The sequence below is a fragment of the Triturus cristatus genome, chromosome 2_1 (assembly GCF_964204655.1).
Source record: "Triturus cristatus chromosome 2_1, aTriCri1.1, whole genome shotgun sequence".
Lineage (NCBI taxonomy): Eukaryota > Metazoa > Chordata > Amphibia > Caudata > Salamandridae > Triturus > Triturus cristatus.
In genome coordinates this window covers 601647529-601671487 of record NC_140581.1, presented here as the reverse complement: position 1 = coordinate 601671487, position 23959 = coordinate 601647529, and the positions used below count along the sequence as shown (strand labels likewise).

Genomic DNA, 23959 nt, shown 5'->3' with positions numbered 1-23959 from the left:
CCGCTGCCCCCTTAAAAGAACTGGGCACCATGCCATGACTAAAAAAGTTGTTGAGCAAGGCAAGGCCTGGTCTGGAAATGCAGTAAAAAACGGTCTTTTAAACCTTGAGGGTGAGGGGGGGAGGAATCATTTGGAGAACCTGATTTTACCTTGATCGGGAGGTCCATAAGAAGTTCTTTACTGACCGAAGGCAGGGCAGACATAGTAATCAAGTTGCAGTCTGAAGTAGAGGAGGTTGTTGCAGGAGAACTGGAAGGTACGCTGGCATTATTTTTTCATTATGATTGATAAAAAAAGAATTTAATATCTTGCATGGATTCAGCGTAGGAGTAATTGTTAGGGTGACTCTCTCTGGGTTGGGCAGTTCATACACAATTTTGAAGATTTCCTTAGACTTATTGGTTGATTTGATAATTCTATCTGAAAAGCAGGTAGATTTGGCTTGTCTGATAAGCTTTTTATATTGTTTGAGAGATGACAGACTGCCTTATTAGCAGTAAAATAGAATTTTCGCCACTTGCGTTCTGCACAGCTTAATTCCAATTTGGCTGACTTCAAATCCTATGAAAACCATTTCGAAGCGTCATGAAATCTAGGTGGTCTGGTTTTCCAGAGAGGGGCATAGAAGTCACTGGCTTTTGTCAGCCAGTTCAAAATACCTTCCTCTAGTCTATGAAGACTATCCTTAATCTCTGGCAGAGTTGGCTAAAAAACGACAAAAGGAGTCAATATTAACATGGGACCATTTTTGGGAGAAATTGCCGGTGCTGGGTTGAGGCCTATGTGGGGTTACATCTGTGAGTGGAAATTTAATTAAAAAGTAATATGACCAAACACATTGCATAACCACAATAGAAGAGACTGAAAGAGTAGTAGTCCAGACTTGATCCAAAATATGAACTTTATAGTGAGTAGGTGTAGTAACATGTTGGGGGAAGATTTAGGCAGATTAGTAGATCAGTGAAGTCAAGAGATAATTGACCTCCGGTCTCCTCTTTAGCCCAGTAGTTAAAATCACCAATGATTAGGATTGTAGCACACTCAACTACGAGTAATGAAATTTGTCCCGCAAAGGCCTAAGGAAATTAAGTCATGTGACCTGGGAGCCTATAAACTAGAATACAGATCAGAGGAGAAGTGAAGGAATCAAGTTTGATTAAAATGCTATCAGTCTTTGAAATGTCCAGGGGTATAAGACTGGAAAAGTTTAGGTGCTTCTTTATGAAGGCTGCAAAGCCACCTCCCGTTTTACCAGTGGAACAATCAGTAGCGAAGATGTAGTAGTTTTCAGGGAGAGCGTAAGAATGTCGGGGGATAATTCAGCTGTTAAAAAGGTCTCATTTCGAAATAAAAATTAAAGATTTTCCGTGGCGTGTTTAACAATGGACCTTGTGTTCAAATAACAGATTTGGAGGTGGTTGGAAGGGGGTGATTGCCATGGAGATTCAACTGGAGAGGGTGTGTATGTGTTCTAGCTTGGGCTGAGTGTACTAGAAATATTAAATAGCCCTAGATCCACAAGAAGTTGGGTGGTGGTATGATCTGGTTGATAATCTGTGGAGTACAGTTGTTTAAGCTCTTTAGAAGTAGAAGCAAGATGTTGGGCAGCATAACTGGCCCCTGGCCCCAGATGGCCGCTGACGGATGCAGACAGGCTTGCCTTTGAATTTCTAAAATCATCTTAAAATAACAATCAGGATCTTATTCAATTTTGGGATGTGCACATTTGTGTATATATGTATGTGTAGGTTTTTAAATAGCACAAAGCTGTTTGACAGCAAATGACTGCTATACATGAAGATTATAAAAGCTTGGATGCTGTGCAATTTTCTTCCTAGGTTTTTGGTAAGGGAAGCTGCTTAAGTTCTCATTTTATTTTGGGCACTCCAATTATTAATTTCGAATGTACGTACTTCCTGAATCAATTCAAAATCCTTTTTGTCCCATATGTCATTTTGAGATTCTAAGAACATCTAGATGAAGTGAACCCTCCAAGAAACAGCAAGGACTCAGTGGGGGCATGAATTAAGTCTCACATGCAGGTAGTCTTCCAACCTAAAAGGTATCTCTCAATTAGATCTACTCTGACCTTCCGACACAACTGTGGAAGTGTCCTATATGATAATATGACCGTGGTGTAAAAGCTATAGACAGATCCAAGGAAATTAATTAAGACAAAAAAGTCTGTCAAAAATGTGTAAAAAACACACTTTCAGCAAGCAAATGCTATATTGTAATTGTGTATATAACCAAGTGAATATGACCGTTAATAGCATTATTCACCTATTGAATGCATATTGTTCACACCAATGAGTTATTTGAAACCATAACCCAGATTTTATGTTGTGGATTTTATGTTTCTTACCTTCACTTTATCCACAGCAGGCTTTGTTTCTGTTGGTTTTGGATCACCTGCCCCTAAAGTCGCAGACAATGCATCTAGTGGGTCTGATGAGACCGGTGCTTTCTGTAAAAAGTCAAAAGAAATAATGATTACAAAAAGGCAGAGCGAGTATAACACTGTCTTCCGGGTTTTCTGAAACTTTGAACCTTCACGGAAAAAGGCACTTTCATCTTATGATTCTGTATTTCACATCCTTACTTCCTACTTATTCTTGTTTTCAGATCTCATAATCTACTTTTGTCTGCTTTCAATGTCATTTTTATGGAGGCTGGAAGGCCCCGCAGATCGGTCATGTCTGCCGTAGATTTCATCCTTATTATGTTCCACAACCTAAAGAAATACAGTGTTCTAAAAATATAATTATGAGCGAAGCCAGAGGCACAAACAAAAAGTTGCTACTACTTGATGCAGCACTGGATGTTATACTTTGTTGAATGAGCTTGATATAGCGCAGTGAATCACCCCGCAGGGGTATCTCAGCACTAGAGCGCATATCAGGTAAGGGGGGAAAAAAGGAGAGGGAAATTAGAATAGCTACGTTTTTAGAAGTTTATTAAATCTTGCGAAGTAAGAACAGTTACAAATGTAGTGGGGGAGTTTGTTCCAGTGGTGGGGGTCAAAGTAGGAGATAGAACGGCTGCGGTATTTGACTGTGCAAATGCTGCGGGGGCAGAGCAGAGGCTGGTCTTTAGATCTCAAATTTCTAGTGGGACAAGAATGGTGAAGTTTGTTATGGAGATAGCGGGCCCTTTCCTGAAGAGAAGCCATTCTGAAATTGGGGAATTATTTATTCCTGAATTAGGAAAAGCTCCAACCACGCAAAAACATAGGTTTATGTGCACTACCTCTCTGTTTAAGAAGGGCAATCGCTCAGACTCTTGACATAATGTGTGCACGCTAAGGGTTCCTGAAAGACCTCCTCCAGAATCTGCCAAGTCTTTCAAAGGCACCTGTATAAGGAAAGGACCTCGACTGGTGGACCATATTTCAGGATAGACGATAAGATATGCAACTGGGATAGTCACTATAACATACGAAGAAGACTATATTAAGAGTGCAGTATAAGTGGACCTTACTGTGGTGTAGCACGTTAATTCTTCTTTATATCAGGTCACGTCACTATTAAACTATTTTGGCAGACATCAGTCTCCATCTTAAGAATCTTTCTGTTGGACCTGGCCCCTTCTACAGGGTTAGCCCCAAACCTTTTGCCTTCCTCCTCAATTTTTCAGACCTTGCTTTTGTTGGCTTTTGGACTTTGGGCACTTTACCACTGCTAACCAGTGCAAAAGTGCATGAGCTCTCTCCTTAAAACATAGTATGATTGGTTTACACCGGATTGGCAAATTCGATTTACTAGTGAGTTCCTAGTAAAGGGGTATACCATATACCTAGGGCCTGTAAATTGAATGCTACAAGTGGACCTGTAGCACTGATTGTGCTACCCATAGAAGTAGCCTTTTAACCCTTTCTAAGGCCTACTGCTGCAGGGCCTGTGTGTGCAGTTTAATGCCACTTTGACTTGGCATTTAAAATGCCCTGCCAAGCCTTAAATTCCCTTTTTATTATGCATGGGTCTCCCCTAAGGTAGGCCCTAGTTCGTTTTTCACTGCTGTGAGGCATACTCCTCTCGTAGGCTAGCATTGAGAATTCCCTTAGATAACTTTCTGGTAATTCCTGATCAGGGAAGAGTTGTGTTGCCATGTTTGGCATGTTTAGAATGGTAGTGATAAATCCTACTCACTGGTGAAGTAGAAAGTAGGCATTCTCTGTGCTTATAACTCTGTGCCTGAGAGCCTGTCTCCAATACATGTTTGGGTTCGGTTATAGCTACACTTGGTGCATTCCCTTTAGACAGCCACAACACAGGAAGGGCTGCGTGTGACAGGAGACACATCTGCATTCATCTACATATTGATAGTCTTCTAGGGCAGGGAGAGGTGGTTCACACTTACATTTGGAAGGGTTGTGTCCTTCCTTCAGAGAAAGGGCCGATTTACCCCCTACTAGTAGTCAGTGCGCTCCTTTGAAGTGATCCCCTATATCAAAAGCACTTTTGGGTAAAAGTACTGGGGTGCTGACCCCATCTAATCAGACACTGCATGGGACTTGTAACCAGATGCTGCTGGCTCTACATCTGCACATTGCCAGGAGGACTGCTCTGCTGGCATGAGGGACCACGATTTTGCTAACTGCTTTGCTGTGTTGGCCTGCTGCCTCCTTTTGTGCCCCAGAAGTGTTCTCCGAGGGCTATTGGCTTGCCCCCTGTCCTTGTGGAATCTCAGGGCCTTCAATGATTCCTCCTGCCTGCCCTGTCATGAGCCCGGCAGCAGCACTCTGTCTAGAGCCGTGATCACTGCTCCTTGCTTCACCACTCGCAGAGGACAGCATGTGTTGAGTGATTGGGTTTGCCACCGAACAGTGTGTCTGAGGAACTGAGGTGTTTGCACCCAGATCATGGTGTGTTGGGCACCCTGAGTTCAATAGCGCATGTTGAGCACTTCGTGCTTTCCCCAACGCCGCACTCTCCAAGGATAGAGAGTCACTACAGCGCAAGGGGAAGCCCAGGCCTCGTGAAGCTGGAAGGTTGCCCAGAAATGCGGGGAAATCCATCCACATAGGTAGGGCCTTGTCACCAGAAGGAGATCGCTGTGCCGACGTATCAACCCCGGCTCCGTAAGCAGATTCCAAGCTGTGCGCTGGCATCACTAGCTTGCCTGTGCCCCGAGGAAGAGTGCCTCAGTCGTGAATAGCTCCAATCCGCCTGTACGGCCAGACGCTGCACCACCTTGTTTGTGAGTCCCAGTGGCGTGGACTCTGGTCCCTGTGGCCGTCACCCACATGACTTTCGAAGTCAGGTACTGTGAACCAGACCCATGAGGTCTTTTCAAGGCGAGCTGTGCACTTGCAGGCGGCTGGGATTTTCTCGGCTTCCTGGGTCCGAGGGACCCGGTGCACACTTTGCTACGGGCCCCCTCCTGTAAAGAAACATGGTCTTTGGAACACGATACTCCAGGGAAACAACCCCCACTTATCTCTATTGTGATTTGTGTTGTTTTCTCACCAGTTCTAAATGTGGTCCATTGCTCTTATGTGTTGCTCAGCACTGTGTTTTACTTTGATTCCTGTAACAAGCATATCTCATGCCCTTCTTATGCAATTCATGTCATTTTAGTCTTTTTGTGTTATGGCTAATATAGCAATCTATTTTTTGTAAACCTGTGTGGAGTCTCTTTTTGTGGTGGATTCATTGTGTTACTGTGAGTGTATGTTGCACAAATGCGTTACGGACTGCCTCTGCGGATAAGCCGGCTTGTGCTGTGCCAAGCTACCAGACGGTGAGCTCAGGTTATCTTTGGTGTGTACCTGACTTACCCTGACTAGAGTGGTGGGATTTGCCTGGCTTCGGTGCATACCTTAGCCAACCAGAAACCCATTTCTGGCTTGGGTGCATACCTTAGCCAAACAGAAACCCCATTTCTAACATAATCAATCTATTCTTCTGATCTATGTAATTTCTTTTTCAATCACAACTTACATTACCCAGTTAAATTAATAGGATGGGGATAAATGTAACCTCCAAGACATGCAGACACTATTCAAGTAGTAATAAAAAAATATTCTTCTAAATGTTACATGAGGTTACAGGTATTTGAGATACTTCTCGTTGTGCCAAATCAGGAGCAAACTATTCACTGTTAATCATCTCCAAGTGACCAACTATCCTATTACACATGCATCGCCCAGGCACCATAAATCACTCCAACCAAGCCACTATACATCCGGTTCCGGATTTATTAATTTTTATAGTTTACATTACATCTGATACATCTGTTATTCAATTTAATTTACATTTTAACTATACATGAACAATACAATATGGCGTTACTCTCTTTTGGTCGGTATCGTCTGTTACAGATTCAGTGCATCAGCAGTTGATGTAATATCTTGATGTTCAGATTTTGACTTTAACCAACTTAACGTAAATAAAACACAACATTGTGCCTTGCCTCCTGGAACATCTACTTTACATCAACGCATCACTTCATGTGTCTCAACCCCTCCTACTTCATCTTGTTGTGCGATCCCAGCCACGTACTTCGTCATTGTGGGACGCATGTTAAACTCTTTATGCCTGTCCATGCACTATGCCCATGATTTGAATGGCGTACTACAAAGCCCGGGAGCTCCATATGAATCTGGGAGCGCGGAGAGGAAGGAAAGGAGGCAGAGAGGGAAGGGAAGGACTGCGTTTCACAGAGAAATGGGGGGAGGGGTGGAAAATGGGGAGGTTTGGGAGGGAGAAGAGAGTGAGAGGGAGCAAGGAAGCAAGGAGGGGGAGAGACGCAGTGTCTCACCCGCGAGCCTATGTGGGCTTTCTTGGTGGATTTCCGGGCGCTCCTTATACAACAACATTTCAAGGAGGACACCATTTTCTGGAACCATTTCGAAGTTGTCTTCATTCACCCAAGAGGGGGAACAGACTAGGAGTTTGCCTCCCTTGCTTGACTATCTGTGTTTTGATTACAGATGTATCAGAAGCACTAGACATCACTAATCACACCACAATAAACGTCTGATTTGGGAATATGGTACTAAACTGTTTGAATCATCTTCAAACCACAGTTTGACTACAGCAGTTTGAAGGCCGATCTTACACAGAACATATGAAACCTGCAGCCCTACCCCTTTTTTTCAATACTGTATTGATGTATATTTTGCAGTCTTCCAGGGCTCTTTTGTCTCCATTTCAGTATAATTTGACATCGAGGCCTAGTCGGCGATGCTCAAATCTTTCTTACAGTGAATCAGGGAACAGGTGCCAGTGCCATTCCCTGAAGGACATTTTAAGAGTCCTTTTGCAAAACGTTTCTACTGGATAAAGTCTCAGAATATGTTTTAAAGACTCTGCTAAATGTGTCCAGCAAGAAAAATGAGAGGTCTTCTTGATTAATTTAATCCAACATATTCAATCAAATTCCAATACCAAGTTCCAAGATGAATATGAAGTAATTGCAACCAATTGCATCTGTAGCCATAGCAGTGCAACATATGTCCAAAACCCTCATTCTGTCCACTGGATCCAGTAGAAACAATTTGTAAATAGTCAACCGAAAATTGCCCAACAGCTGAACTGAGCCAGATAACGTTACTTAGTGCTGTCAATGGAGGGATGCAGTTCAAATTTTTAAATTTAATGCAAATAAAGCAGAAACCCCATTGTCGGTGACAGGGAAAACCACATATTTTGTTATTCATTTCCCTGCATTAGGGGCATGCACCACTCCTTTCCCCAAGGTGAAAATTCTTGGTTTCATGGTCAATAGGGACCTGTCCCTTAATCCTCAGGAAAACTAGGTATCTAGTACCTGTATTTAGTGCCATAAAACTCCCTGTTGTGCATCCTGATTAGATTATGATACAATTGAAAAACCTATGGATGCTCGACTACTTACAAAGATAGCTTAAGTGAATCAGAAGGTAGTAGCTCGACAGGCCACAGAAACACGCAGATGGCAGGATGAATCCAGTCCATTTTATTGTATTTTATGTATTGCAGTATCTGTATAGCAATTTCGTACCACTTACACAGCCCTAAAACAAACCGCTGGGTCGAAGAAATAGTTACTGCATTTGTTATGTTAGGTTGGAAGACTGATGGTGGAAGCATGACCCAGGGGTAATGTTGTAGTATCTTGTGGGGGCTTGATGCAGTGGCTTAAGCCTGTGTGGGGTGACTCAGTCCGTCCTTGACTGACTCAATCATAGAAAGCAGCTTGTCCTCTGAGCTGGATACAGGAATGGACACAGGGGACATCCGTTGGCTGCAGGTGAGTGCAGTTGTCACACCCCTGGTCTCTTCATCCATGTTGTTATTTCTTCTTGCACGCCGCAGGTAGTGTTGCTGAAACCAGCGGGTGTGTACAAACAGGTTGTTGATACTCACCAGATACAACACGGCCCAGCTACAAAGGCCTGTACAGGAGTAGAATGAAGGAGGAATGAACAGACCAGGGATATGCGGGTTGGAGAAGGGTGGTCGAAACAGGGACAGTGATATTTAGGGCTGACTCACTGACAATTCCCGGTTGGAGATACACAGTCAGAACCCAAGTCGGGTGTATCCCAATCTCATACTTGTAGGAAAGTGAGGGATCCCAGCCATGACAGACTGCCCATATACCCTTGGGAGGGCCAGTAGACAGCATCACTAATCTGTTAGCGTTAAAACGGCATGTACCTTACTACTTATCAGCTGTCCCTAACAACCAGACATGGGGAAGTTAGTTCACTTTAGAAGACCTCGTCTCCCCAGCAAATGAGATTACTCTGCAGGACAGTGTCCTTATCATAAAGAGCAGCTTTCAGGGTTCTTGTGAGGTGGGTTCTCTTTGTGGGGAACATACCAGGTACACCAGAACCAATTAAATCTGACTCTGGGTAGCACAAGGCCACTGCACCAGGCTCGGCAACTCTAGTCACTACATACTACATAACCAATCAATCAATTTCAGATAATTGTGCGTGTCAACAGTATATCATGTTTATCTTGCTTCAGAAGGTATGGAGTATGCCTTTTGGAGCAAGTTAATGTAAAGTAAGTTACATGACTTCCTGTTGGTTACATATTGCAAAGTGTACCTGTTCATAGGGAGGCACAAGCATAGATTCTTGTTCATCACTCAACGGATTTAAACATGTTGACTTGTCTTTTCAAAGAACACACTGACTCTTACACTGATGATGAACGGACACATGGCCAGCCTTTAACTTTGATCATGGAAGCACCACAAATCCAGTGTGCCCAACAGGACTAACTTCGAAATATAGAACGTTTTTAGCATTTTCATAAAGATGCCAATGTGGCCAAATAAGCATCCATAACCCAAACAACAATAAATGCCCAGTGCCAATCTTGAGAAATCTCCAGCATAGAGATATAAAAAACAAGGTCTAAATGCATTAACCAACAGGAGGATATATATTTTAAACATGCATTGGCAAAGCTAAGTGGTCTGGCCTTGGCAGGCTGATGTGATGGGCATTTAAATAAAAATGTATCAAAAGTATGTTCCACAAGAAGAACAATCGAAAATATGCTGCCACCTAAATGTGGCTGCCATGTGCTAAAATTGTACATTTTAAATGTAAAAGACTTTCACTAATGTGACTGTTTTGCTAGTGATTTATTAAAAGAACAAGCCTTCAATTGTGCCATACATTTTATTTTTATTTTCGAAGTAGGTAAAACATTACATAAATTGCCACTAACCAAGCACTCAAATCGCAGGCAGCTAAAATGTTAAAAAATGTCCGTTTATAACTACAATTTTAAAAATGAATACAGCAGATAATTTAGCAAATACATTTAACAAAGCCCCTTAAGGGTAGGCAAAATAAATAGTTATCAAAGTTACTATAACTAAATAAATAAAAACCTTTAAACCTTATTTGTTACTAAAGAGAAAAAAAAATATTTGTAGGCAGAAGAGAACAAAGTGCATAGGCTTTGTACAGTGACTCATAGTGAAGGGAACTGCTTTGTAAAGTAGTCAGACCCATTGCCCCGTGCTTTATTCTGTGGTAGGCAGAATCGCAATGTGAATGACAATTAAACAGAGCACAGGATGAAGCCCACTAGTTAAGAGGCTCATTATGTATATTATGTCAGATTTTGTTTCTGAAAAAATACAATTCTAGTGAGTAAGCAAAAGCTATCTCAAAAGCCAGCTCTGAAAATCAGGACACTTTCGAATGTACATTTCTTTAAGTCAAATTAAGCCCTTAGCATATCAGTATACAAATATAATTTTTTTTGCATAAGTAAAAACCCACGTCTTATGAGGAGCACATCTTGAGAAGTGAATTTATGACAAAACTAGAATTGTAAAACCATAACCTTTTTTACACTGCTAACATTTTTATTTTTCTGTTGTAAATTAAAATAAATGTATGTACACTTTTTTTTTTTTTTTAGCACGTGTGCAACACTTGGGTGAAGGTTTCTACCAGGACATTTACCACCCAGGCAGTCTCCCACAGACACAACCTCAATAACCATGCATTTGTCCCAAACACAGGCCACCATGCAGCAAAACATACCTCAAACCCTTCATGGAGGCCTCAGCAGGCACCAGCCATTTGTACAGCACTACGTGCACACACAATTAGCCGCAACCCTCTGTACCAATGTTAAGCAAAAACAACATTTGCACTATTTACATATACAGCCGTTTCGGTCAGTTTTAAAAGCCCATCATTGTCAAAACAGTACAATATTGAGCTGCCCGGGCGAATTAAAAATGAATGGCGGTTTCTGTAAATTATTAATGTGCAACCAATCAAGAAACAATGCTTTGTTTGCCAAGGTATCTGATTTTAGAGGCCTGCGTTGCAGGTTACAGTAACCATCCTTTCATGGTGCTTCGTTTCAAGAATTGTGCCACAACAATACATACAATTAAGCTTGGAGGCCTGGCTCAAAAAAGGGTGGTCACAGTTGCGTGAGTAAAGGCCCGTTTAGCTCTTGTCACCAAGTTGAATATGACCTTTGTTGGTAGTTATCAGAAGTCATTCCCATCTGATCATTGGCTTGTTAGCCTATCTGAAATGACAGCTACACGCGGAGCGCAGTGTCCTCTGATCTGCTATCGTCTTTACAAAGAAAGCAGACTTTTACAGTTAGTGCAGGAAAGGGCAGTCACATTTCAAAAGCACGTCCCGAAAAAAGCTGCAGACAGCTTTGTGGAGAGAATTTCAACCTCCTTATAGAGTGCTCCATGCCCACATACTGCGAGGATACCAGGGCACTCACTACGACTAGTTAGTTACTCTGGAGCTGGACTCTGCAGAGGTTGATGCTCAATTAATACACGGAGGTTGCAGAGGACACAAACTAGCATAGATACTGTTTGGTATCTCACCCTGGGTGTATTGCTTTCAGTACCCCAGTGTCCCACAATAACTAGTCTCTCGGTCGCAGAAGGTTGTGGAGTCGAACGTGGGCGTCCTAGAATCTCCATTCTCGCACTGACAGGATAATGTTTGCTTAATTTGCATTACACTTGATAAATGACCCGTCTAGGGTCAGGATCACAAAACATTTTTGACTGGAGCTAATCCATGTCCTTTGTGGTACGTTAGGACAGTGCTTTTACCACCGTATTCTGAAAGCAGGTTTCTGATGGTGATAAAACGTGACAACAATGGTTGTGCTCATCTGTTGTTTGACATGTTCTTCTAGTGATGTATTTTAGTGCTTTTGGGCTTGCTGTGTGCTGTATTATTCTATGAGGTACTTTTGTTTTACTGGGATTGTTGTATTGCTTTCATGTTTTGCCGGTTTTGTAGTGTGCTGCCTGCAATGTCTTACGTGCTTTGTTATTTTGTGTACGTTATTTTGTTATGTTCTATTTGTTTACCTTTAAGACCTGAACAAATTCTGCTATATTTCCAGGTACAAGTAACACACACGCCTTTAGAGTTCAGGAGACAAGCAACAAAATACCACTGTCTAAGGTGGTAAAATAGCACTGTTTCAGCTCTTCAACTATTTAAGATACTGGTCAACCCCAAACTGTGGCAGAGACTGTTGTGTCAATGGGTTGCTTGTACAAGCTGTCAAGTCTGCATTCTGCATTCTAGGTTTAGATTGCAAGCTCTGCTTCTTGGCAGTTGCTCTTACGAATCACTTCGAGCTGGAGGCGTTTCCTGTGGGTTGTGTCATTCTTGCAATAAAGTACTTATTCTTCACTTACCTGCATCCAGAGTACTTTACAATTGTGGCGACGACCTTCTACACCACCCAGACGAACCTCGCGATTTGAGCATCGTCTCCTCGTTACCTGTTTGGCTGCTTCCCATTGTCTGCCGTACGTCAATCTACAGCTCCTCGCAGCTCTTCGGGAGATGCCCGTTGCTGTTCGCCCGGCACTGTGGCTCCTTTCCTGACGCGATTTGTGGAATTTTTGTCCATTTTTGCCTCCTTCGATGACTACTGGCAGTTGGCACTTGAACGGCGCGCTTCTCCCACTACGCACGTGTCACCAACTTGGGCTTGCTCAGTTTCCACTGATTTCGTGACATGTTCCATGCACGATTTACGCTACGTGACTCCATTTTCTTTTGGGGCCAGCTTTCTAGCATATGCGCGCTACGTGACGCCATCTTGGAATTTGCCTTTTCATCACGTATATCTATTTCATACCGCTATTTCTTACCGTTGCCTCCACTACCCTGGATTTATGCTTGCCGCTCTTCAACCACAAGCTTCAGCTTCCATTATTTCCTCATCCCTGAAGTACTTGTGGTAAGAGCCTACTTTCTGTTGATATGACTCATATTTCTTTGAGCATTCAGAGTGTGAAGAAGGGACACTGGCAAGCTCGTGATATTTCCACCAACTGTTACTCGCATCCAGCAATATTGTTTGCTGCCAGTGAACTAGTCCCTCTATTTTGCTTTGCATTCTCTACTTGACATTATACTCTTCCGCATTTTGTTTCCTATACCTGTTCAGCTGGTCTGCCTAATATGTGTGCACAAAACTTTTCATTAAACCCGCCCCAATCATTTTGGCCAGCTGGAGGAGTACCATGCATGAAGTGGGTTGATTTGAAACCTTTTTAAAAAAACTATATTGAGACAGTAGATGACCAAGAAAAGCTGTCTCTGAAACAGAAAAAACGATTTTGTTTACATTGCATAGGTCCGGAAGGTCTAAAAGCATTTACTCAAATGTCTAAGGCTGTTGGTGGGGAAGTGGACACTAATGTGTTTGATTGTGCTATAGCGGATATTGAGAAGACATTTCTCTCCCAAGGTTTGTATTGGTACTGTAAGATAAACGTTTTCACAGAAAACAAGAGCTTAGTGAACGTGTCGATGAATATGTGGCTGCACTTAGAACCTTATCTTTAGACTGTCGATTTGGATTGTTACAAGAAGATCTCATCAGAGATCAAGTAGTTATGCACGTCAAGGATACGTCTATTCAAGAGAGGTTATGGGGACTCCAATTTACAACATATCCTGGCTTTAGTTAGAAAGGCAGAAATGTCCAGCAGAAGTGCCAAAGTCATACAAGCTGAGTCAGAAACTAAACATAATAAATGCGTCAGCAAAGTTAATGCTGGCTAACGCTCAGCTAAGAGCACTCCTAATAAAACAGAATACAACCAGGTGGATAAAGTTAAAGAAAAGTCTAGTGTCCACACTAAAGAAGTTTTGTAATGTTTTAGGTGTGATTACCAATCACATTTTGCAAATAGTAAGTTCTGTCATGCTTTGAAACGAAAATTTTCAATTTGCGGCATGGTGGGACATTTTGGGAAGGTACGCAAAAAGAAATTGAAACAAAAAGTAAAATGTGTTGAGTCAGAAAGCAGACCTTTCTTCCTCACTTTGCGATGAAAATGTGTCCTCATTTTTAAGGATGGTGAAGGGGACAGTATTCTTAATGTGAACAATGTTTCTGTTAAAAAAAACCTCTTTGATATGACCATTGGTGGAGTAGATATGCAAATTTATGCTGATTCTGGTTCTCCCTAAGCCATCATCAATGAGACTGCTTGGCAATCCAGGTTCTAAGAGAAATTAGGATCTGCACTGGAAGAACCAGATACTTCTCCTGAAGGGTATTCGGGGAAAAGGATGATTTATTGGGCTTTCGCCGTTTGTTTTTTAGAATCAAGAACTGTGAACGTTTAGGCAAATTGTACATTTCTAAAACAAAGGACCCTCAGTTTTAGGTTGGTTTGATCAGGGTGAACTTGGTATTTTACTTGATCTCAATAGCCCTGAGCCTGTTATGGTATTAGAAGAAGGTGAGGTTACTGGGAAGGATATGCTTAGCAAATTTCCCAGAGTTTTTAGTGACAAAATCTGAAAATTATCTGGTTTTTTTTTTTTTAGGTTTACTTGTATAATATTGTTCTCTTACATTTGCTTGTTTTCTGCAAAATAAATAAGGAGGGGAAGATGTGTTGTGTGTATGGGTTGCTTGTACATAGCTCATGCAAGCTGTCAAGTCTGCATTCTAGGTTTAGAATACAAGCTCTGCTTCTAGATAGTTTCACTTACAAATCACGTTGAGCTGGAGGTGTTTCCTGTGGGTGGCGTATTCCTGCAATAAAGTACTTATTCTTCACTTCGCTGCGTCTAGAGTACTTTGCAGAGTCGGTCTTAACTTTGCACTTCCAATGCCTACTTGTGGGACATGGCCCTAGGTGTTTTTATCTAGAACCTTATTAGAACTTTCATGTACTGGACGAAAGACTCAGCACTGCACAACACAGCCTTGGCTATGAGCCCTAAGGACAGCTGATGTCACTGCAAAGTATTTGGGTGAAATACTGGATTTACTGCGTTATACTGAACAAGCTCAACACCAGGCACGCCTAGTTGATTGCCTTGCTCCAAGTGTACGCAAGAAACTGTAAATAAATTCAGGATCTCAATTAAAAAGGCTAAAATATGTCATCTTTACAATGTTTACAGAGACAATAAAACATGGCATAATAACTGCATTAGACTACTGAACTCGTTGAAAAAGGAGCTTCGCTAGGGATCTACATTGTACCAATTGCACTTCCAAAAAGAGGGGCTTGATTATCTCCAGATTTATTTTACACAAATGGTTCTCTCCACTACCTTTAAAAATAATCTTTGACAAGCAAATTATACCTCATATGGTTAGGAAATAATTCACATACAAAAGAAGTGCAGTGCCTGGAAGGAATACAACTAGAAGCTAAGGAACTACTGTCAACACATACTGCTTCACAATCCTTTAATTTACAAAATGGCATCTATTGTGGCACATAATTTATTTTATAGAAACTGGCTTAAACAAATAGTAAGAATCAAAATAGCTCTTCACACCTCCTACACTTTATATTGTGTAACCACAACTTAGCCTTATTCTTGTGAGTCCTACTCCTTTCCTGTCTTCGAAGTCATCCACACTCATCTTCCGGTCACCATCTGGAGTCAAACTGAGCATCTATGAGCATTGGTTATTCAAGCTGGGCGAGCCAGTGCTCTTCAGCAAGTCAGGTTAGTGTGTTAGGACTGAGCTTAACCTTCAGGTCACAAATATGCTACTGTGATGCTGTATGTCTCCTAGGTAATAAGATTATTATGATGTATGCTCTTCTCTGGCAGCAACACAACTGGGAGAAGGGCAGTCAGGAGGAATATGTTGCTGTATTGCAGTCTCAGCCCTTTCACCCCTCCCTTTCCATCATCAACTTCAGAGACACCTTAATATGGCCCTCTTTGAGAGAATGGTGTTTTTCTTTCTAATCTCTAATTTAAAGGTTCATGGATTTGTGCGGACTAGAGAGATGTGATGTACAGTCTTTAAGGTTCTTCAGCTTCTGTTTGCTTATTAATCTCTCCGATTCCTGTTCAGCGTGCTGTCAGTTGTTACTTCATTAGCCTTTACATGAGGTATTGTTACAACAAGGTAAGTAGGCAGGGAGAATCTTTAGATTTCTTTTTTTTTTTTAAACATTTGATTGCTTTTACTTTGCAGAGAGCGTTTGCAACGAATATTTATAGCTTTATATATGTTAATTCCAAATGTTAATTTCATTATTCATTTTAGTTTATTATTTATATTACAGTATTAACATTTAATTTACTTCCACTTTAATGTTTATGCTAAAATAGTTTTTTCATATAATACACTGTAATTTTAATGTAATCTTCACTGAACCCTAAAAACTCCTTACTATCCATTAATGATACCCTTCCCTGAACTCTTCCACACTCATACTGCCCCCAAACATTATCCTACCCTGAAACAGAAAACCTTACTACCCCTTAACATTACCCTTCCCTGAACCCTAAAACCCTTACTACACCTTAATGCTACCCTAAACTGTGGCTGGAAGAAAAAGATTTAATATCCCTGTACCAAGCGGTTTTCAGGAGAGGTCAGAGTACAGCAGATCAAGTTTGTTTTCAGACTAAATCTCATCTGTTCTAAACGCACATTGCTTACAAAGTTGTCACTTTGTCTGGTTTTGATCGATCTACAACCCGCTTTTGACAGCGTTGATTGCGCCACATGATGGCAAACCTTAATAGAGCAGGGAATCCCAGAAAAGCTATTAAATCTAATAATTTCACTACATTCCGGTAACACCACCAGAGTGAAGTACCAGCGGCGGATATAGAGCAGAGATCTCAATAGAGCAAGGCATCAATCAAGGCAGCGTCCTAGCGCCAACTCTTTTTTAATTGTTACTTTAATCCTGTTATGAAATCATTAACTAACCTTAATCTAGAAGTGCCTAAAATGAGCAAGGAGTCAATCCCAATTTTGCTCTTCGCAGACGATGAGGTGCTATTTGCCAAAACACAACTATCAATGCACCACTTATTTGCAGGGTTTGGGTTGTTCTGCATTACCAGAAGGTTAACCGATAATGTCGGGAAAACAAAATACATGATTCTCAATCAAAAATCTAACTTCAGAGTGACTTTAGGCTCTATAACAAGCCTCTGGGTCATGTGTCCACCTGTGACTACTTGGGAATCTGTCTGGACGACAACCCCTTGTGGACCCCGCAACTATTCAAGAGCAATACCACTCTGGCCCAGCAAGCGGGAGTGGTGCAGAGATTTCCTAAATCGTGCAGAAACCACTCAGGAGGCTCTGCTGTGCTAGCAGGCGAAATTAAAGCGAGAGCGGCAAATACATATGACGCAGAAATCTGGGGGACAGAAAAACTCAATTGATTCAAATCACTGAAAATAACTTTCTACAACGCCTACTGCATCTGGGCCCGGGAACACCGATTGACTCTGAGAGCAGATCTTGATATTGAAAACAAATCTAGGATCACATTGCATTGGCACCATTAAAGCACTGGATTTTTATTTGGTCCAAAGATCAGCTCACTTCACATAAGAGCCAAACTCTTGTGTATTATGACAAACCAATATTACCACAAAATATCATGGTTCACCCATATATCAACTGTCCTTCACAACATTGGCCTAGAAGATCTCTGGCTTCATCTGGGAACCATCACAAAGGCTAGCCATGATCTTGTTATCAAGTCCTACTGGAAACACATCAATCAAACAAAGCCAAGCAGGTACTCTGATAAAACACACTGTGTCATTCAAATAAGAATGTGGCTTTGAAACTTTCTAAGCCAAAAGCTTTCCAACAGAAACAAGAGCTATCTAAAACTCAGACTGGGCACATTGCTAGTAGCATCAGTTACGGAAAGATAGTCACCAAATCCTGTTGAGGCAGCAGATATGTGCACGTGCTCCTTGGGAGGCCTGGAAACATTTCCTCCTGCTCTGCAATCACACGTTATGGATACAAAAATACTATCTACGTCCACTTTTTATTCAGCATAACATTTGGAAGTGCATTGAAGCAGAAGCTTTCTGTCTGAGACCTGATGATAAAACCATAGTCTCGTCTGTCTCGTCCTATATTTATGCAGCCTGGAAATCAAGAGCATGAGACTAGGAACAACTGTGTTCTTTTAAGCCTTCTCATGAACACAAAGAACCAGATAAGCTTGACATCCGAACAACGTTCAAGAAATCTGACTCTAAATTAGCATCTCCTATTGCTTTCATAAATATCAAGATGCCGGAACGAGATGAAGCTCACTTCACGGGTGTACCTGGTAAATTTATGGCAATGGTAGAAAGCTGGTACAAGGGGCCTTGGCTACCACCTGTCACTCCGTGTACAAAACTTGAAGTCTAGTGAGGGGATCTGTGACCTCGAACCCTGCCGAAATTGCTACAACAAAGAAACAGGCAATGAAACATGTTGGCCCATCCTGAATGTGTCTGCAACATGCAGTTGTTTTGAAATCTTCAGTAAGCTCACTATCTTGAATAAAACTGGTACATCGTATATGCGAGTCTTAACTCAATTTTATTCACAGATATACTTTCTCACACGCACTACTGGCTCTATTTTTCTCTTATTTGATTTACACATAATTATTTTCACCTCTACTATCTGTACTGGACACGCTTTCTTTTCTATAGGTGAGAAAGTTACCAATGATGAGAAACGTGGGCACAACTGGTGAAAAACTAATAGTAGCTCCTCTGGTGTAGCGCACATGAGGGGCTTTATCGCCTACACACAATTTTTTGGTTTCTCTATACACCGGTCTAGTTGGGGGTATATTTGGAAAGAGGTGACTGACAAACTGATGTTTCTCATAAAAATATATTGTGGGCAATGAGGACTGGATAAGACTGGTAAAAAATCTTTAGACCAGCTGGTGGATAGAGGAAGTTGTACCCCCCACTATCATTCCTACAAAAGAAAGTGGACTATACCCCGCATAATCCGGTCTAGTGTTGTTTTTGTTCATAAACATCAAATCAAGAACTCATTGCGGACTTAATATACTGTCTTTGGGCTAATATTGTATTAATTAATAGGTAAGTGTGGTCCATTAAGTTACAGAACTGGCAAACGTACTGTTCTTAATGTTTCCAACCAGTGCTACAATGTTGGGTACCCAGGAGGGTTATTACAAATGCACGAGCATTGCACTTGAACTCTTAGTTATGAAAACCCCCCACAAATACCATAACCAAGTTACTACCCCCATATTTATACAACACTCTCTTAGACCTATAACCACACGCTTGTTGTTAATCCTTCTATCTTCTGCTAGTATGAACATTGTGGTTTGTACTGTGCCTCTTCCAACAGTGTTGGCCCTTCTATAGCTTCCATAAGTCAGTAGTGATTGCCACATAAAGGGAAAGCTATTTGGCAAATACCAAGCACTAACATTTTAATGGAGGATGCCACCTCCTAAGTTGATAGATTTTGTTCAGTGCCTCCTTGTGTACTGCTAACACACATGGAGGCAATCAAATGGCGAAGCCATCCCTAAAGAGGATATGCCTGGGGGTGTGGCTTGCCAATGAGCGAAGATGGACGCTGCCTGAAGTGACTTCACAACTCGACCCTCAAAATCCCCCCGAAATCCAGTATTAATCTGAATAAAACTCATGGCAGAAGGAGGAAAGGGATAGCGGACAAGTGAGAGCAGCCGTGGAGGGTGTCAGCTGGCAGTTTGCAGACTGCCCGTGTGGACTACTGTAGTGCGGCCTGTCTTCCCCAACCAGAGCCCTGGCCTTAATTTCCAGAGGAACAGCTGGCTCCAAAAACAGGTCCAGACGAAAGGAGGCGCGAAACGAAGGAAGCAGTGAGCACAGCTGAGCAGGAACCTCAGAGAGAGCTCAGTAATTGTCTGGCGAACCGACTGCAGAGCTGGCGCTCAGTTGACCATCACGCTGTGCAATACCCGACAGCAAGAGGCTGGCAGCAGGAAAAGATGCCAGTCGGGCAGAAGGTAGGACATAAAATACTCAACGGTGATTGAGAGCAGGCCTGGGCTGAAGTTCACCGGGGCGGCGAGGTGTGGCCCCGGGATACAGGGAGCCGAATCACTGAGGCGGGGCCAGAGACTACGGTGCTGCAGCATTAATAGACCGGGAAACCACCCACGTGGACCCCCACCATGCTACTAGATACAAAAACCTTGAAATAAGTGGAGAGGGGACTGACAGACGTGCAAAAGATCGCAATGCAGGACTGAAGCTCACCCCTGCCAATACAACTCGACTTCAAGCTCCCCAACCACACCAAAGCCTTCAAGTGGCACAGGCTGCTTCACAAACCTCAAGGGGGGGGGGGCAAGAAACGAAAAGCAAACAATACCCTGTGGGAAGTGGAGGCCAGAACTGAGGCACGGAGGGACGACCTGACAGGCTGCAGGGATTACCTAGGTGACTCCTGTCTGGCGACAGCAGCTTCCTCTGTGTCCACGCAGACTCAAATTGTAAACTCAATGGAGGTTGCACTCCAACATGACAGGAGGGGGAAATATGAAGACCAGTCACCAGACGAAACTGGACAAGTTTACTCTCACGAAAGGCACAGAGGCCCAGGAAAACCCTCATGAGCGTCTGCACCTTGACTCCATGTCAGCCTCCAACGGAGATTCTCTCTCCCATGGCTGATATCCGAGGGGTGCAAACAGCCTGGAGAACTGACTAGATTCAGTCTCGACGGAAGTGTCGCTGATTCGAGCAGACTTGCGCAATATGGGTGTGAGTGTGCAAGAAGTCGAAAATACCACCAGAACTTTACTACAGGATACTTCAGTGCTCAATGCTCAAATGAAGGAAATGCAAGCACTCCACTCAACCTGGAGGCCAAACTGGAAGATCAAGAAGGACGGTCGTGGCGCAACAACGTCTGAATTCTTGGGATCCCAGAATGCACAGAGGGACAGGCGCTCAATCTATTTGTTGAAAATCTCATCTAACAGCACCTCCAACCAAAGGGACTACCAAAATTCTTTTCCATGGCGTGGGCCCATCGGGTACCGGGTGGGCGACCCAAGCCAGGAGCACCACCCAGTCCCATTATAGCTCGTCTCTTTAACTATAGAGCCCGGGATGTGATACTCCAAAATGCCCGCACTGCCCCACCAGTTCTTTTTGAGAACAAACAGGTCAACCTTTTCCCAGACTTCACCCTTAAAACTCAGGGGCTGAGATGCAGTTTCATAAGAGTAAAGAAAGCACTCAGAGACAAAGGAGTGAAGTATTCTATGCTCTTCCAAGCACATCTACGGGTGGAATCAGAAGGGAAGACTTGGTTTTTTACAACACTAGAGGCAGTGTGGGACTGGCTTGATGGCTGGAAGACAGTGGAGGGCTCCAGGACGAAGGCCCAACGTGGGAGATTCAGAGGAACAGTGAAGGTGCCTGGAGCCCACCGAAACAGAAAGCACACACCTGGGGGAGGAAACAAACTGGCTGGAAAGCGATCTTTTGGACAAACGCTGGAAGGATGGGGCAGGAAGTTTCACACCCATTGAAGGACTGAAAGGATCGCAATTACCATGGCCTGACCACCTCCACTCCTAAAATAGTGGCAGAAATATAGAAAGACAAAGGCCAATGGGCCCGAAACTGTGGAAAGCACGGCGCTCTCACTGCATACAATCCATCTTCTGTGCAGATAGAAATAGCTGAGAAACAAGGGTGAGGGGAGTGAAAAGTCGGATGGCAGGCACACGTTCCCTATGTTTGTTAAGTTGGAAAGGGTCGACTGGCACTGATTTGAGGGGGGGGGGCAATTGGGGCTTCGAGAGCCAGGGATACTGGGTGGGGGGTGGATCAGGGTAGGGTAGGGAGGGGGAGTTTTCAGAATTTTATAGCAGGTTTGCTATGGATCTTTTAATAAAAAAAATAAGAGGATAATGCCCATGCCTCTTAAAACAATGGGGAAGGCTATTATGGGGATTAACACTAAGGGTAGCACCATTTTACCTAAGCCCCACAGTTGATTGCCAACCCCATCATAAAATACCTAATGCAATAATTAATCAATTCCCGTGAGGCATCTGTCCCAGGAATATTTTATGTGTTTACTTACATGCACTTTATGACCCTAGCATGTTGTTTTAAAATGACATTTTTGGCCATTACGAACCGCACTACTTATGCAAGTCCTTCATTTCATTAGTATCTGGCGGCCAAGTGCTGATTGGTTGAAGGGCTTTTACCGAGGATGCATCTCTGCACTTGCACGGTCTTGGGTTTCTTTAGGTTGACCTTCGTGCGATAGCACTTTTTCCTAAAGCACCAAGCTAGGTGGTTCTCTTTGTGTGACACACATTTTAAAAATATTGAATTTAGCAGACCATCCACACTTATTAAAGTGTTCTCATGAACTAATTGTGAATTATATTGCAACAACTGTTTTTTTAATTGCACTGCTAATGGCTTGATATGGCTGAAACAAAGATATGATAACTTTAAATCTTGAACTATGCGGTCGAAAGCAATCCCAGCCTACCCTCTCAAATTCAACAAAATCGTAGGCACAGACAAAAGTGTAACGTGAATAGCAGCAAATTTCCTATTTGAATTGCAGTGACTGCTGGTTAGCAGCGATTAGATTTATTTTTAGTATACAGTACAATTCAGAAAATAGAAGCAATAGGTCACAAAAAGGGTAACCAAGGCGTGGTGGATGCAAGGTGCAGGAAAGTCTCGAACCCACAAGCAGCATATATTTAAATTATGCATAGAGTAAGCTTGAGTCGACTCCACCCAGAGCAGTATTACTCTCTCACCTCATGTATCAGCTGTGGAAGTATCTTCCGCCTTCCAGGAAGTATTTCCTTTAGAAAGCATAGGAACTATTAGAAATATGAAATATGAACTCAAGTATGCTGTTGGTCACATCCAGTTCTTTATCTCCTGTATGCTTTCCACACAGAAAGCAATATTTTTTTTAATACTTTTTCCCAGCATTGGCAAAGACAATAGGGCAGGCTTTAATGTGATGAGCAACATTGTGCATCAAAGCATAAACACAGAACTTGTGAGTGCCTGTGTTTACAATTGCTGTACAGGAAAGGCAGACCTAGTGCCAATGCTTGTTCCAGCTTTTATCATGCCTGTCTGTTTTTCACCCTGTCTCTTGAATTGCTATCTTTGTTATCTGTCCTTTTCCTACTCTTGTTCGGTGTTCAGTCCCTTCCAATACAGACATCCTCAATCATGTAGTAGATAACTAAGTTCTTCACCAATTAGGAACAGCATAATACATGCCCCCAGCCTGTCCAAATCTTCGTACAAGCAGCTCTCAGCTGTGTTGGCCTGTTTGACCCCGCACACTGCTTATGACTGCATCAAAGGTGGGCACTCAGTACTCGCCAGTCGCTGACCATATCACTAGCAGTGCCCGAGATTGTGGGAAAAATCACACGAAGGTAATAATTAAAACATATTTAGGTCGAAAACAGTCAATGGACCCTGTTTGAGGTTTATATAGTTTTGTAAAGCACCGGTTTGTCACAGAAGCCACTTCGGAGCACTGCTGCATTGAATGCTGCAAACCACGACTGACCCAGTCCCATTCTCAGGAGAGGCGGGACGAATGTCTGTCCTTTCAGAACCCGTCTTCATCATGGAGCATCCTGCACTCAAGAGGATGCAGATACGCCCTCTGACTTCAAAGCATTGTTAACTGATTGTTCTTCCAAGCGAGCAGGGCCCAGAACAGTTCATTGGTGAGGGACCGGCCACCAGGATAGAAGGTGCACTTAAAAGAAGAAAGAGCAGGAAAACCTTCAAATACACAGGTGATAGTTGTAGCATTTGGTTTCCTTATTTGAGTCCGTGCATCTAACTAAAGAAACCGAATGCCAGTGAGCCATGTAGAGTGACCTGTGGGGTATAGAATAATGTGGATGACATTTTATATACAAGACATCTGCTTGAGGAAAAATCCAGGTATTATTCCTAGCCACCATACCACGAAAAAACACAGGATATGATGTAAATATATATATATATATTTCACTGAAAAAACCATAGGTTTCACACATGTTATAGTTAGCGGAAATTTTACTGATAAAAAACCAATGAAATTCCCCCGTTATAGTTAGTGCAGGCAACTATAACTCACGCGACCGCAATCCTCTGCTGATGCGAATACTGTATTTAGACACTTATTTG

At 42.6% G+C, this 23959-nt stretch overlaps 1 protein-coding gene across 23 annotated transcripts in view; it reads right to left on the bottom strand.

Annotated features, from left to right (window-relative positions):
* CAST (calpastatin) overlaps positions 1-23959 on the bottom strand; it is a 564844-nt gene that overhangs the window by 132331 nt on the left and 408554 nt on the right. For all 23 annotated transcript variants that reach the window (XM_085632507.1, XM_085632509.1, XM_085632510.1 and 20 more), the window contains one exon: positions 2366-2467. In XM_085632507.1, the coding sequence (XP_085488633.1) occupies positions 2366-2467 (102 nt within the window). The remainder of the gene's footprint in view (positions 1-2365; positions 2468-23959) is intronic.